The 15,659-nt window shown below is 40.8% G+C and overlaps 1 protein-coding gene across 1 annotated transcript in view; it reads right to left on the bottom strand.

The window, feature by feature from the left end:
* ADAMTS15 (ADAM metallopeptidase with thrombospondin type 1 motif 15) overlaps nt 1-15,659 on the bottom strand; it is a 266,466-nt gene that overhangs the window by 25,915 nt on the left and 224,892 nt on the right. The window contains exons 5-7 of the mRNA XM_069224462.1: nt 11,445-11,622; nt 4,539-4,714; nt 806-981 (exon numbers count right to left, since the gene is read on the bottom strand). Of these exons, the coding sequence (XP_069080563.1) occupies nt 806-981; nt 4,539-4,714; nt 11,445-11,622 (530 nt within the window). The remainder of the gene's footprint in view (nt 1-805; nt 982-4,538; nt 4,715-11,444; nt 11,623-15,659) is intronic.

The raw sequence follows: 15,659 nt of genomic DNA on the forward strand, positions 1-15,659 counted from the left end.
TTCATACATAGGGCTTAGGGCTGATTTTGCATTAAAACATTGTATATTACCTTAGCACAGGGCACAGCAGTGGATTGTTATCACTGGTTCCCCTACACAATGATTGTTCCGTTGATAACGGCACCTCATTTTTCTTGACCTCTAAATTACACATTACATATTGTGTTCTGTCACTGAAGTAAATTACTTTTTGAGTAAATACGTTGGCTAGACATTAGTGTATTGATTGCTACTAGATGTTGTATTGCGTTCTGAATTAATCCCACACCACTTCTGTGACTAAACCTCTGACAGATTGAAATCACTGCCCTGAAGGTCAGGTGCTAAAGGAGTGCACATGATGCTCAGAGCCCAGGACATGAGTTGCAAATAGCTCCGATTGTCACAGTCTGAACTCAGTAGCTCCTTTCTGCCCTGAGACTCCCGAGAACGTTCCCTTGGATATACCTTCCCTCTACCACTGTGCGGTAAATGCATCAGAGATATTAACGTCTTCATGGCGCTGAATTGCACTGTAGCACTGCAGACCTGTCAGCGCTGTAGCAGTATAAATGCCACACCTCTTCAGAATGGCATTTCACTTCATACTGCATAGCAGTGACAGTACTCTATACCCTCTTACCGCTATTGCAATGTGGTGTCAGCATTAGAAAACATATGACATTCTCCCTTCTACTGCATGGTATTGTCAATACTGCCCCACACAGGAGGAGGAGGCGATAGAGCACATGAGATGCGCCAGGGTAATGAAAAGATTCCTCCTGTGACTAAAAGGTAGGATTATAGGGCCATGTCCTGGACTCACATCGGTTTGGTGAAGAGGCCGGACACCTTCTTGCAGTTCTTATTGTCTCCTCCGCACACTCCACACTTGTCAAACTTCTTCTTGGAGTTCAGCTGTCCATCACAGCCAGCTTTGATACACTTTCCTTGCACACAGAGTGATGTGGAGTCTGGAGTGCAGCGGGTCCCATCCACCACCTACAATATCAGAGAAGAGAATGCCAGATCACCACCAGGCAATACTGGAAAGTATCATTTGATTCAGAAATACTGATCACCATTATCCCAAAATTCTATACTCTCTGTTGAGCAGAATATTTGCATTTTTTAATTATAAAATCACATTTTACTTAGAACTACCTGTTATTGTCCCTTTATTTCCTGATTACTAAAGCAGAGATGAGTTATAAAGAGTTGCCTACTTTGAAAAATGGTAGCATCAATCAATGGCAGAATATCTGGCCATGGCCGGGAGAAGATCTCAGCATACGTTAAAGAAGCACCTTTTATTCCTTGACTGTAGTTGGAATGCATGGAATTCAGAGTAATGGTTTTGCCTACTGTACTTAAATTACTATGTGTTAGTGGTAAAATTCAATTTGGCCGATCTAATATCTGTTATCTTCATCATATATGGGATAAAGTATGCCCTGTCATACATTATAAGGATATTGCGAAACAGTGCTGAGATCCATGACCATGTAGCGGAACTAGGCTGAAAGTTGAGTTCCTCTATAAAGTTATGGAACTCCAAGGAGCCTTACAATATCCTTATCATGTACAGCAGGGAAGTTACCCCATATAATGCATGGTGACACTATCACTATCACCTTTCCTACAAACCACTTACATCCTTGCTGTGCAGCTCTTTCATATGAAAGAGAGAGCATGTTTGCAAATATGAAGAATAAAAAGATATACAAATATAGTACAAAATTAAATACATAAAACAACTGTTAGATGTTTGTTGAAAAATATATTAGAATTCATTTAACAAAAGTTATTTAAAAAATAAACAGCAGTAGCTCACAGTGTATAGAAACTTGCAGACAGATTCTAACTTTTCTATAATTACCTAAGGAGTGCAAAAATTAATCATGTTGCCATAAATATCTCCTTTCTGCTTGCTGAAATAAGTTAGAAAATAGAACAGAAGGAAAAAACAACCTTTTGTTTATCTTTAAACAGCTTCTCAAATTATGCTCCCTGATATGATTGGCCTTTCCCTTCAGCTGCTATCAGCTGCACTGTGAGGTCTGAACTCAATTATAATAACTTATTACAGTTGAGTTCTGACGCCATTCCTTTATAATTTGTGAATGGGTGAGTCACAATTCGCCTGTTATAAAGGAATTAGAGAGGCTTTATATAGGGGTTGAAGGATTCCATGTGTTATGGCTCCTTATATATTATAAAAATTGTTTTCAGATCCATCCGCCATTTATTTAGCTCTGATAATTTGTTACACTGTCTCTTGTTACTCTACATATCGTACTGTACCTTAAAATAGTTGTGCCTGTAGATATTGCACCACTTAAGTGTGCACAATATGCAGGATATGGAATTGAGCGCTCCTAGTGATTCTGGATTTCACAAAGTAAGTACATAATGTGTGATAAGGGAACTCCACGCTCCATGTGGATACAGAAGCATTGACATAACCATCATCCCTTCCTATTGACAGTTGAATAGCAAAAAGAGAGTGACGCTGTTGTGTAGTTTAAAATAAATGTGTGCAAATACTTTAGACTCAGGCTTACAGGGTTCACGTTTTTGTTAAGCCTAGTCCTATGAAATCTGTAGGGACACAACAAGTCATTCACTGGATCATACATCACTGCTTCTGGTCTAATCTTTTTCTCATTATATTTTCAGCATTTGACTTCTACCTTATTTACCGTATCCTAGGCACCATTTTTTATATAAGGGTTCATATAATTGCATTTCATTATTAAATATTAATTACAGTTGGGCTTCTCTTGTTTAATGCATTCTTGTTTAATATAAGGTAGATAGTTGTTTTTTTAACATAGGCTGAGATTAGCATTAAGGTCAGGGTAAGTAATCCATATATGTAGATCTAATTTAATTTGTGCTATTATAATGAAATGTTTGTCACTGGTTATGAATAGAGATGGGGACTGATGTTGAAGCAAAGGCCACAATGGGCTGGTGAGGTTGAGGTAATGATTTTTTTTTTAGCATTAACTACACACTGACAAGTTAACCATAGATGAGGCATTGACTCTGAGGTAGCGGTTGAGCAGTAGTGCTATGTATGTAGCATAGGAGCATTATATATGCAGTTTCCATATATTTGCTATGTTCCAAAGCATTATTGCACCAAAACAGAGCCAGAGTCTACCACAGCAACTTTAAATCTTTGCTGCTAGTAATTGATGCTGATTTTATTGTACTGCAAATAGCTCCCCAAAATAGCGTGTGATGAGAATTTTTGCACATGAACATGTTTGTCCTGGGTATGTTTTCCATTGAAATGCTTCAAAAAAATAACCTCCAATATATAATTACTGCCAGAGACGTGCCAGAATTTTAGAGCATTACATACCAGATGTATTTATTATTAATAACTGGGAACCAATTGTACAGTGATTGGTTACCTTGAATATCTGGCAAGGGTTTTCTACCAGGAATGTCATTGGACCCTCCCCGACACAATCATTTTTGGGGAGAGATGGGTGTGTAGTTTCTCTAAAATAGGAATTATTACCAACAGCAAAAATGATAACTGAAGGCTGCACCTCAAACTGTGAATCTGCTGACAGCTATAACTGTAGGCGAGGAAACCTATTTAAGATATGACCTTTATAGTTGTAGAGTGATTGTCATAAACTGGATAGTTTCTTCCTTTCGGATAACAATGCATACTACCTTAATCTGGAACTACAAGAAAATATAATCTTCTAAAGGCAAAGATAATGGAAAACAATTTCAGGATTTCTATTGTAAATTAACATTGTATTATTACATATTAATTAAGTTAACAAAGTTTTCCTTCAAGTAACATCTCCCCCTCTTATTTGGTAATTTTGCATTCTCACCACGCTTGGGAAAGATTAAAATAGCTTTGATCCAATTATACGAACATCATAAACATATGAAAAACGACCACAATTTAGAAAACTCATTGCGTTCTTTCCATCTGCAATGATCCTCATTCTAATGACAATTATAATTGGAGAGACTATTTGGGATGTTCAATTCTTTGAGAAATATCCTCCTTTCATTCACTTGCCTCTGCATTTCAAGTTACCATAACAATTTAGATCATGGAAGCAATGTGTTTCTGTGATACCCTCCATTGAGAGTAATTGATCACATTGCGATTGGAATACACTCTTGCTGACTAATAATAGGTGATGTTATTAATGTACTGCACTTTTTTGATTGTCCACTATACATGTCAAGAATGCCTAGAACGATTTTCTGGATATCCACATGTGATAAATGTACATCTGATGAATCAGAATGGAACCCATTTGACATGTTAGCGGATCCTGATAATCTGACATGCATCACCAGTACCTTTTCTTTATGAGGAGCTGATCTGGACAATGGCGTTGAGGGTAACACAAAGATCACAGTGCTCGGTGGCTCAGGCCACCAGTTTGTTTCCCTAATACTAAAAAGCTGTATGTTTTTATCTAGCTTGCCAAGAATACATCACTAAATCCTCAGATAGAATCCATCATTTAATTCACACGTGGGCATCACATACAAACCTATGGACTTACCTTGGGAGCAAGTACATAAAAGTAGCCAGTACCATTGGCTCGGCAGATGAGTTTGCATTTGTCCCGTGGTGACACGCCAGAGTACTTTGGCACCCAGCCGGCAGAGGGGGTAAGCCGGTTAGCACTTCGATTATGGCCATTGAAGGATTCACACTGCTCCTCCCGGAAACTCTTGCCTGACAGAGATACAGAAACAAGGCAGGGGAATAAATCCACACAACTTCCTGTTAAAATATATTCATACATGTTTTGTTGTAAGTGACTGAAGTTTTGTTTGAGCAAACTTTAACATCAGCAGTGTGTTTAGGTACATCAAAAACAAGTGGTTGAGCAACAACAGAAACAAGGAAAAACAAGTGTGGCATATTATTAGCCGTGCAGACTGCAGTAGTTATTTACAGCTTGGTGGATGCATGCATCTGCAAGAAATGTGGATCCCCCGTCTGCCAAGCACCTCGTTTGCCCTCCTCATGTAAATGTGGGTGAAACTTCCCATGGTTCTACCAGTGGAATCGTAGCTAGCTCCACCCTTGGAATCCACAGACTGACAGCCTGTCCGACACACGACTATTCGTCAATGTATATTAGAACACACTCCATATTTAAGGCTTTCTTTTCAGGGTACAATTTTCCTGCTTGGTACCAGCAGGGAAATCCTCATGGTCTGAACAGGAATCAACACAAGTGATCTGCAAACTCTGGGAGAAAGCTAGGCCTGGGCAGAATTTTCCCTTCCACCAGTCGGAATCAAAGGAATTTAGTTAATTCCACGTTACTCTCGTAATGCGCAATTACTGATAAATTAAAATTCCGTCACTTTGAGGGTTGACTTATAAATTATGTAGTGGTTTCTAAAGTTAGAAACCTTGCATACTCTGCAGTGATTGCACATTTGAATCCCTGCAAAGTATGCAAGGTCACTTAATGGTACTTGACTGTGATGTTTTCTTGGAGCAAAATACGTTTTCGCATCCATTTTTGGATGTGAGGGTGCATAATGTGCTAAGAAAATAGCACCAAATACCCATACTGCTGTGTCACAGAATTCATCAGTATCTAGCAGAATTTTAATATAAATCTGCGTGATTCCACCGAACCGAACACCCCAAATTCCACCCAATCGTAGAGAAAACTCCCAGCATTTCAGGGCTATTACACTTGGTGTTTTCCAGGAACAAGCTCCTACTTTAGGATTTTTTTTTTTTTTAAACAATTGTTTGATGAGTGAGTGCATCAAAAATCACACCCACTTGGCAATGGATCTCTGCCTTCAATGAAGCCGTTGCAGAGGTGGCCAATTAATCTTCTAGCTGGGGAGCAGAGGCTGCAGCATCCACTAACCTGGAGGGCGGACTAGTCATGTATGCTTAGACTCTGGTGTAACGTGTACACTTTCTAAGAGTTATGTTGTTTCTTGATGTAAAGAAAAAGTCAATTAAAAGATAAAGAATAAAAAAATCCTGGAGTCCCAACTGATTTTCCACCAGACTTTAAATGGCTCTCTTAGCAGTGAACCACCTACTACAGCTTATAGAAAATATCTGCATTGTACATACTATTTGGAGCTTGTTGGGTGATACAGCTGTATGAACTGAAGAATGACGTTGCTAATAGTGAAACTGTTCTCAGCTGTCTCTTTGAGAGGGGCATGCTTGATTTATATTTTTTAATTAACAACAAGTAGCTGCCAGAGGGAGTTACAGAAGAGAGCACCATAGATTAAAAAAACACATAGAATCCAACTAATATGTGAGGCAGTCGTTCTATAACGAGTAGCAACCTAAATTCAGATTAGATTTATCCAAGGCATTCAAGTACAAGTAGGGCACAACAGCTCATCACACATGCTTAGTTTGTGCCTTTTTTGGAGGGGGGCTTCTTGAACCAATAATGCTTCTGTGCTCTAAGCAACACTGCTTTATGAGACTGTAATGTTTGTCAAGTTCTGCAGCCTGTGGCGTTAGATTGAAAATTGTGCAAACATTTCATTTTTTGCTCTCTGCCTTTTCTTATATATTATCAAAGGAAGGAGACAATGTAGATCTGAAGAATGATACTAAGTACATTTTGAAAAATAATTTGCCACATGAAAATGCATACCCATATTGGTCTACTGACTTTAATAACTATGGTTATTTAGTTAATTTTTATGAAACCGTGGTCGCCAAATGCATAGTTTTGCGACCATTTTTCTTAGGGAGAGTAAACTCCCCGCACTTTTGGAGGAACGCCCAGTTCGTGGGCATAAAATTGACTAATTCAAAGTATATTCTGAACCTATGGATTTTTTGCTAATGTATGTGATATGCGTGCTGAAAACGACTACATTTTGTGTACACTTTTCTAAATTTTCATTGAGGCAGAGCCTGCCAAGTACAAAGGGACAAAGATGGCTCCCGGTTTTGCTCACTGCAATTCGAAAAATGTATTTACGCAAAACCCTTATTATACACATAATGTTTCATAATCCAGTCACAATTAACCAGTCTAAGATGGCATTAACCAGTCTGAGATGGCATGAGGAGTTAGTTTGGTTGACAATGTATGGAATCGCGGCTCAACTTGAATGAGCATCATCATGTCTCATCTTTATTGGGGAAATGTTGTCTTTACTTTTAAAATAGCTCCTCGTTGGTAAAGTGTGCACTGAATCCTCGTTGTTAGAGTTCAAGATCAAGGGGCACACTTACATGCTCCTGGTGCCACTAGAGTGTCACTTTTTTGATGTTCCGGTGGCGCAGTGTGCCGTCCCATATTTACAAGGCCACGCAAAGCCACCAGTGTGGCTTTTCATGGCCTTGTAAAATGGCCCCCTTTCACGCGTTACTCTGCGTGAAAGGGTAGCTCCATGATTATTGCTGTGGGTGTTTCCACGCAACACCCACGGAATCTGACACATTACCAGAATTACAAGGCTGGGAATGCATCCGATTCCTACGCCACCCCAGGGGTAGCGTACTTCTATGTGTGCTGCATTTTGCAGCACACATAGGAGGAAAACACCATTAATGATTGTTTATGTGCAGGAAGGTGTCTCTTCATGCATATAAATAATCATCCCTGCAATGCAGGTGGTGCAAGGGTGGCTGCTTTGGCGCTAGGATGCCAATTATGCATCAGTGCTGAGGAAAGTACAGGGATGCATCGTATTGCTGTAAATACGATGCATCCCTGCACTTTCCTAATGGCGCAGCTTGGCGCTGGAAGACGGCTTGCGGCGCCGGGCTGCATCATTATTTTGTACATATGCCTCCGAGTTTACTATGTGGAATTACTTTATTGAGCAGCATTACTTATTTATGTCTGTTTGTGGTTAATTACCTTTATTGTGCAGCGTGCTATCTCATCTTTTTGTGCAGTATGAGTGATTGACTGTGATGAACAAATGAGCCCTGATTAGGAACAAAATACTGCCGGCAGTAATGCTCTGTCAGACTTGCAGTCAGTGCTACTGAAATTATTCATTACTGGGAGTGGTATGGGATTCCGATCAAAGAAATATTGCCAGGACTATTCACTATTGGGCAGTAAATATTCCGAAGGTAAAATATAGATATTAACACAATAAGCAACTAAACAAAAATGTTGACATGGCTAACATTTAAAACCTAGCACTAACTTTCCTTGCTGGCAGCAAAGCTACAGCTGACCGAAGATATGCATTCTAATTTGGAGGTAGGAGCAGAGCCCACACAAAAACAAAACACTCATGAATCTTTATCAGGGTCTTTAGTGACTATGCACTATCATCATCTCACGTTGTGGGCGATAGTTATGGGGTTACCTAAAACCAGGTCTAAGTTAGTCCTATTTTGAGCAGTAAGTTCCATTACTTCGGGCTGTATTTCCCTGCAGTGGGCTCACCAGCATTAAATCAGTTACTGAAAACAGTCATGCAAATATCACTGGTGTTAATTTTACCCTGGATGATTACTTAGGGGGTCATTCCAACTTCGGCGGTCGGCGGAGGCCGCCCGCCAAAATTCCGCCGCCAGAAGACCGCACCGCGGTCAAATGACCGCGGCGGTCATTCGGACTTTCCCGCTGGCCAGGCGGGCGACCGCCAAAAGGCCGCCCGCCCGCCCAGCGGGAAAGACCCAGCAACGATGAAGCCGGCTCCGAATGGAGCTGGCGGAGTTGCTGGGGTGCGACGGGTGCAGTGGCACCCGTCGCGATTTTCAGTGTCGGCTAAGCAGACACTGAAAATCATTATGGGGACCTGTTAGGGGGCCCCTGCACTGCCCATGCCAGTGGCATGGGCAGTGCAGGGGCCCCCAGGGGCCCCACGACACCCGTTCCCGCCATCCTGTTCCTGGCGGTAAGAACCGCCAGGAACAGGATGGCAGGAAGGGGGTCGGAATCCCCATGGCGGTGCTGCTTGCAGCGCCGCCATGGAGGATTCCTATGGCCAGGGGAAAACCGGCAGAAAACCGCCGGTTTCCCTTTTCTGACCGCGGCGGTCAGAATTGGCCAGGAAGCACCGCCAGCCTGTTGGCGGTGCTTCCGCGGTCGTTGGCCCTGGCGGTCCATGACCGCCAGGGTCAGAATGACCCCCTTAGATTTTAATGTAAGGCAGTATTTTGTCATTCTTTAATGAAACACACCTGGACATTGTGAGAAGAACGATAATGCCCACAGTACATGCGCCCTATTAATCTAATTTCTCTTTCTTCACAGGAATTTGTTATAAAAAAGGAGAGTGATCCTTCACCCATGCTACATAGCATGGTTTTTGGGGAGGCTCCTCTCCAGTAGCAAATGTTGCAAGACAGGCTCTCTTCTAGCTCTTATTTAGAGGCTTCTTATGTGTGAGCCTCCTAATTCCTATCAAAGCAGTGCTATTATTATGTCCTACCCTCTAGGGCTCAGTTAATTGTTAGAAATGTGTACAGTGAGGTTAGGAAAAGTATTTACTGTTGTCTAACACAAAGTTAAAACTTGATGTGGGCTAATAGATGGGGGCCATCTACGCCTTTGTCTGTCATCAACAGGTTTCAACCTCTATCGGAACTGCCTTACAGATTGGACACATTACCTAGGACCATATGACCTCCCTCCATTTCTCTCCTACCCCTAACCCCAACTCAGAAATAATATAAATGTATAACTTGAAGCCAACGCCAATTCAGGCTTTAGAATACTCTAAATCGCCCAAAGCATTGCATAGCTGTGAAATGAAATATGGGCCTGCGGTGGTGGTGGCCTTTCACAGGGTATTCCCCATTCAATGTTTTTCTGTATCTCTGCTCCTCTTACCACTGACCTCCTCCTCATCACAACTGGATTCATTCCTGACACATCCTAGGATGTCACTTTTACTACACTTCACTCTTTAATCGGTGCATTGCAGAACATTTTAGTTTTACTGCTTGCTATCATATCTTGTTTCATTGATTATTATTATTTGTATAACACAACAATGCCATCAAGCTTCAAGGTGCTTTGTTTTAACTGCCCAACAGGCTACTTCCACGTACCTCTTTGACTGGTCTGCATATACCATGGGCATACCGTTGAAATCAACCTCATTTGGCACCCCGCCTTAGAACACCACCATACAAGAAAAAGACTATAGGTGGTACATCCTTCTCAGTTCAAGCAGCCAAACTATGGAATTCATTACCCCCAACTATAAGAGCCACAGATAACTTTCTTGTCTTCAGAAAACTACTCAAGAGTTGGCTCTTTCCTTCATAATCACCATATTCTTACAACTATGGACTGCATATGCCTATGTTGATAAATATTTTTTCTGATTATGTGTATATTTCTAGTTATGTATAGTTCTTTAGAAAATATGTTTTGCTAATATGTCATAACAATAAAATACACACACACTCTTTAAACCTGTTTGACTAAGTATATTTACCCATAGTTCTAATTATGTATTGTACGTACATATATGTGTGTGTATTCATGTGGTGTGCATATGTGTGTGTATTCATGTGTATGTGTTATTCATGTGTATGTGTGTGTGTGTATATATATATATATATATATTTACGTATATGTGTATGTTGTTTCTGTACTTGGCATGTTCGTGGGTCATTGCATGGCTCCTGGGTGGGTTGTTATACTGGATATCTATGAATCCCTGCTCTCATCTTATCACACTTATCTACCCACCATCATATGTCATGTCTCTATCAATCTATCCTCCATCCCCACTCTGACTCATCCCAAATCCATTCTACTACTTTCATCTCCTAAATAGCTCTGCCTAAGCTCTTCCCTCCGCTTCCACATCTAGCTCACAAAACCTCACTCTACTACCATGACCTCCCAAACAACCCTACTAAATTCGCCCTCATTTATCTCACCCTGCTACTATTATCTCCCTAACCCTTCCACAGAATCTTCCCTCCTCCATCCCCCTTTACTCATCCCAAGCCCCTGGGATGAGTAAATGAGGGATATACTCCCAATTAACACTTCTGGATTTCTTTCCTTCTCCACCCCTCCATTACTCCTGTCAATCTAACTAACAAACTCTCGTATCCATGGCTCAAATTAACTCATAATAATACTAAAACTGTACTCATATTTCCCCATACTAATCCATCACTAATTCTTGTTGGGTTCCAGAGAAGCATGCCACTCGCCGAAAAGCACTTCGACGCCTCGTCAGGGGTAGTAAGCGCTATATAAATACTATTACAACAGAATGCAATACAATTTGGAGGGCGTCCCCTCCTTTGACTCATCTTCACCCTCCAAACAAAGGAAATGCAACCTATATACTTAGATTGGATCATATGCTCCAAAAAATCTCCTCACCTTCCAAAACATTTTTTCAACTCCACTGACTTCTCTGAGACAGTCCTGCAAATCAACTAAATCTCATCCTCCATGGAGGAAAAGGTTGAGAGGTATGCATGAGCCATGTCTTTTTGTGGCATTCCTCACCTGTGTCAAGGCAGGGCTCCAGTCCACATGAGCGGTACTTTACGCGGAGCCCCTCACAGAAGTTGCCTCCATTGGCAGGTGGAGGGTTGTTGCACTCTCGCTTGGCCAGCTGGACTCCCCCGCCGCATGTTCGGGAGCACTGCCCATAAGGGCTCCACCTCCCCCAGTTACCATCCATCTGGAGAAGAAAGCCAAACAAGCACACAATGAAACATGGCTGACGACGTTGTCTCGCCCCCAACATCAAATAGTGAAGCTGAGAAGAAGCACAACAAAAACAACACAGGCTTCCCCACCAGAGCATCTAATTATTAGCCAGCAGTACTGGAAGTCTATACTGACGTGTGTCACATTTAAAGCTCCAGCACTGCAATAGTAAATGGTAGAATGTCACAGCATTGAATCATTCCTTCATCTGATTTCTAAATGTTTTTAGCACTGCTTCCCAGTAAGGTTTACACTATGCAAGTTCCTTCACATACTTACAGGAGTGAGAATGTTTCAGAGAATTTCCTAAGTCTCATCATTTAGGGGTAAATCTACTTGGTGGAATAGAGCTAGGGAATTATCTGGCTTGCCAGAGGACTTAAGAAGTAAAACCATATCACCCTTCTACTTCGAGAACTAGACTGGCTCCCGTACACCTCTGCATCATCTTGAAGACCTGCTGAGTTATCAAGCAACAGTAACCTTCACAGTGCCCAACATGGCATAAAAATCAAGATCTGAGGGGCCCACTGCAACTCACACATTGAAGGCTAAACATGCCATGTAAGCCTTTCCAATCTGCTTACACACGATCTGGAGAAACACATTCAACCACAGAGCAGACTCCCTCCTTCTGTACTCCATTTTAGACAGGCGTTGAACAAATATTTCATGAAGAAACATTTCATCTGCCATCAATCAGTAACTTAAAGTATTCTCCAGCTTTCCAGGACTAAACTTGAAAAAACCCAATATACTTGTACACTCATCCTAACTGTGCACACCGTAACACTATTTCCCATCCAGGTTTTCATTATAGAAGTTCTGATATGTACTTAGAAGAGTAAGAGCATTGCAGAGCAGTCTGATTACAGAACGAGGAACGTTCAGTCGGGGAGGCAGGTAGGGATGGACTCAGAATAAATGATTAACTCCAAACCCATAAAGAGGAAACCAAAGAAGAGAGGTGGATAGGCACATGAGGAGGACCAGAGAGCAACCTTCATACGCACTTGACGTCAGCAACACTCTACTCCCATCCCACTACTAACAGAGCTATGTGATAATCTTAAGTACCATATGCAAGAGCACAATTACTGCTTACAGTTTTACCAAGAAACCTTTGCCACAAAGGTTTTTATTTTTCATTTATTTATTCTTTCATAGTGAAAACCACTTTTTGTTTTAGGTAGGAAAAATCCCCAAACTCCCCTAGCTGGAATCCATACAAATGTATCCACTGGTCACACATCAGCCTCCCACTTCGGAAAAAAAAACATAAGTGTGATTATAATAAATGGGGTTGTTGATAAGGCTTTCTTGTTGAAAAATGTGAGATTTCCACATCTCCGAAGTGTCACCCTTGTTCTCCCTGAGAAGGCATACCTCAAGCTACTAGCTTAGCTGGAGACATAAGAGGAATAAACACCTTCCTAGCACCTAAAATGTGAGAACGCATACCATTGGCTGTGTCATTATGCGCTCCAGGAGTGACCTAAAATGTTATCAATAACTTATGTAATGTGTGCTTTAATGTATTGATATTAAGTGGTGCATACAATTCATATTAATCAAGATGCCCTCACAAGTAGAAATGTAGACTTTTATATGTATACTTTGATAATGATACCAATCAATTGAAATATAGTACGCTTGCATTTATATTCTGTATATTTGGATTACTGTATTAGTTAAAAGTTGTATAATCACAGATGTTCACCATTTATGATACTCATGAGGAGAAATGTGTATATACCTATGCATTTTGAATAGGCATTGAATTGTTTATTAAGTTGACTCAAGTGAAGGCCTGCAATGTTTTTCTATGCCTAACCTTCTATGTGGAGTTTTGTTCACGTTGTATTATTCTTTATGTGCAGGTGCATCTGTACAAGTTTACAGTTAATGAAAGGCATGTTTTATGTTTGAGATAACGGGGGTATGGAAGGATATGTTGGCAAGGACAAAGAGTGCTAATGAACGGAAGGAAACCCCCTTGGGTCCCCCTGAATCTGGGAAATACCCACAGTCATCCTGATTTGTGGCTCGTGGGATGAAAGTCTGATGGAAAATGCAAATTCCAACTGCTCATGGAAGATGGAAAACTACTCGTGATGATGATGTGGATAATGTGGATTCTTGAAGTTTCTACAAGGTCTAAAGTAGTGTTCATTTAGTTAGGTGAGGCAGACCATTTCCATCCTTTGACTACATTGGATTCCCTTGAGACCTAGGTGGTAAAGATCTCTCTATACTTAATTTGGCTGAGTGGCTTCATGCTACACACATCTCTCTCACAAAACGTCTACTGAGGTTTCTTTTATGCTGACACTTTCTGACTATTATCAATTTCCTGCATTTCTGGAGGGATTCTTAAGTTTTCCCCATAGCTTAGTTAGGATATTTAGATTTGATTAGCTTTCAAATAATTAGGCAGGAGGATCGCAATTTGGATTCTGACCATCAAATATTATTATTTCTCATCTTTTGTATTGCTGCAACAAAAAACTTGTGTGCCTTATGCTTTTACGATTTAATCTGATTCAACGCTTAACTTCATCATTGGTGATTTTATACCAATTAACTTTGTCATTGGTGATTTTATACTTATATAGCATGTTTCTGAGATTCATTTGTATAAGCCTCCCTGGGATTTGTAATAAAACTTTGAACTTGTACTTCTGTCCCTGAGATTTAATGTGTGATCAAATAGGTTATACTGTCAATTGATTTGAAAGTGTTGATTTTATTCTCCTTCCCCCTCAGAACTCCTAAAAAGGTATGTCTGAACTAGAGAAACTAGAAAATGGGCTGGGTGCATTTTCAGATGGTAGCAGAGTAGGTTGGTTAGGATCTCAAAGTAACGAGAGCTAACACCCTTCATTTTAGACTATTTAGACCCCAGTCCCTAGTTCCCATCTCTAGACTTTGGAGGATCAGCTGAGTTTTGGAGATTTGAGAGAGAGTCATATCAGCAGTGGAGGAGTGCGTAGCAATAACGTTGCTAATTGCTGGGATTAATGTTTAATGTTTTATGGAGTTTGTGAATTTGGATGGGGTTTTGCAGAGATGTTTTGAGTGTTGTATGAGTGTGGTGTTTAGTGAAAAGAAGTTGAAGTTTTTATCTGGTCCAATGTAACCTAAGATCCTTGGACAATATTAAAAGGTGTATGTAGAAGGCACCCTATTGTGATTGTCTGGTAAGTTTCTTAGTGCTTGTTGTGAGATGTTGTCGACTGCATAATTAAGAAAGGGGCTTTATCTTTGTGTGAATGTGAGGTGATTGCTATAGTGGATCTTAATGTGCAGGGTGAATTTATTCTAATCTGGATGATACCCCACAGGTCGAGGTTTCATTTGAAGTGTTTGATTCTCTTATGTGACTGGGTACTGTTGATTCTTTAGTGGAGCAGACAAAGGTTATTGTATTGTATTTTGTTATATATGTAAGATGTTATGAAGGAGAGTGCATGCGTACAGATTGTGAAGGAGGGTGAGCTGCTGCAAGGAGCGAGATTGATGTCACAGTGTGCCACACAGGTATAGGTCAGGGGTGTTGCCGCAGTGCTATTGGTGATGGATGTCATAAGGCGTAGCGCTGCGATTGGTTGTTACTACTGAACATGGGATTGTACTGTGGTTATCAATATTTGATTGGGGAAAATGAAATGTTTCACGGTTATACAAGACTTGTTTAGCGGCGATGTGCTTCTACCTAGTAGAGATGGAGAAGAGCCACCTCATGAAGATACCTCAAGTGATTATCTGGCAATAAATATGGGGCTCCATGTATTTGGCTTGATCAATTGCACAAGATCACAGAAAACAAATGATCATTGGGATTTTCACAATAAGGCACATTAAATTTGAGAATTATTGAAAACCTGAGCAGAGTGTTATCTGAGATGAAACCAACCCCTAGACCTGCATGGTATGAGGCACTTATTGCTTGGAAACGTGCTGCTCATGCTAGAGAGAAATATCAGGGTGAGCCCTAACATCAGTGCA

The sequence above is a fragment of the Pleurodeles waltl genome, chromosome 3_1, assembly GCF_031143425.1.
Source record: "Pleurodeles waltl isolate 20211129_DDA chromosome 3_1, aPleWal1.hap1.20221129, whole genome shotgun sequence".
NCBI lineage: Eukaryota > Metazoa > Chordata > Amphibia > Caudata > Salamandridae > Pleurodeles > Pleurodeles waltl.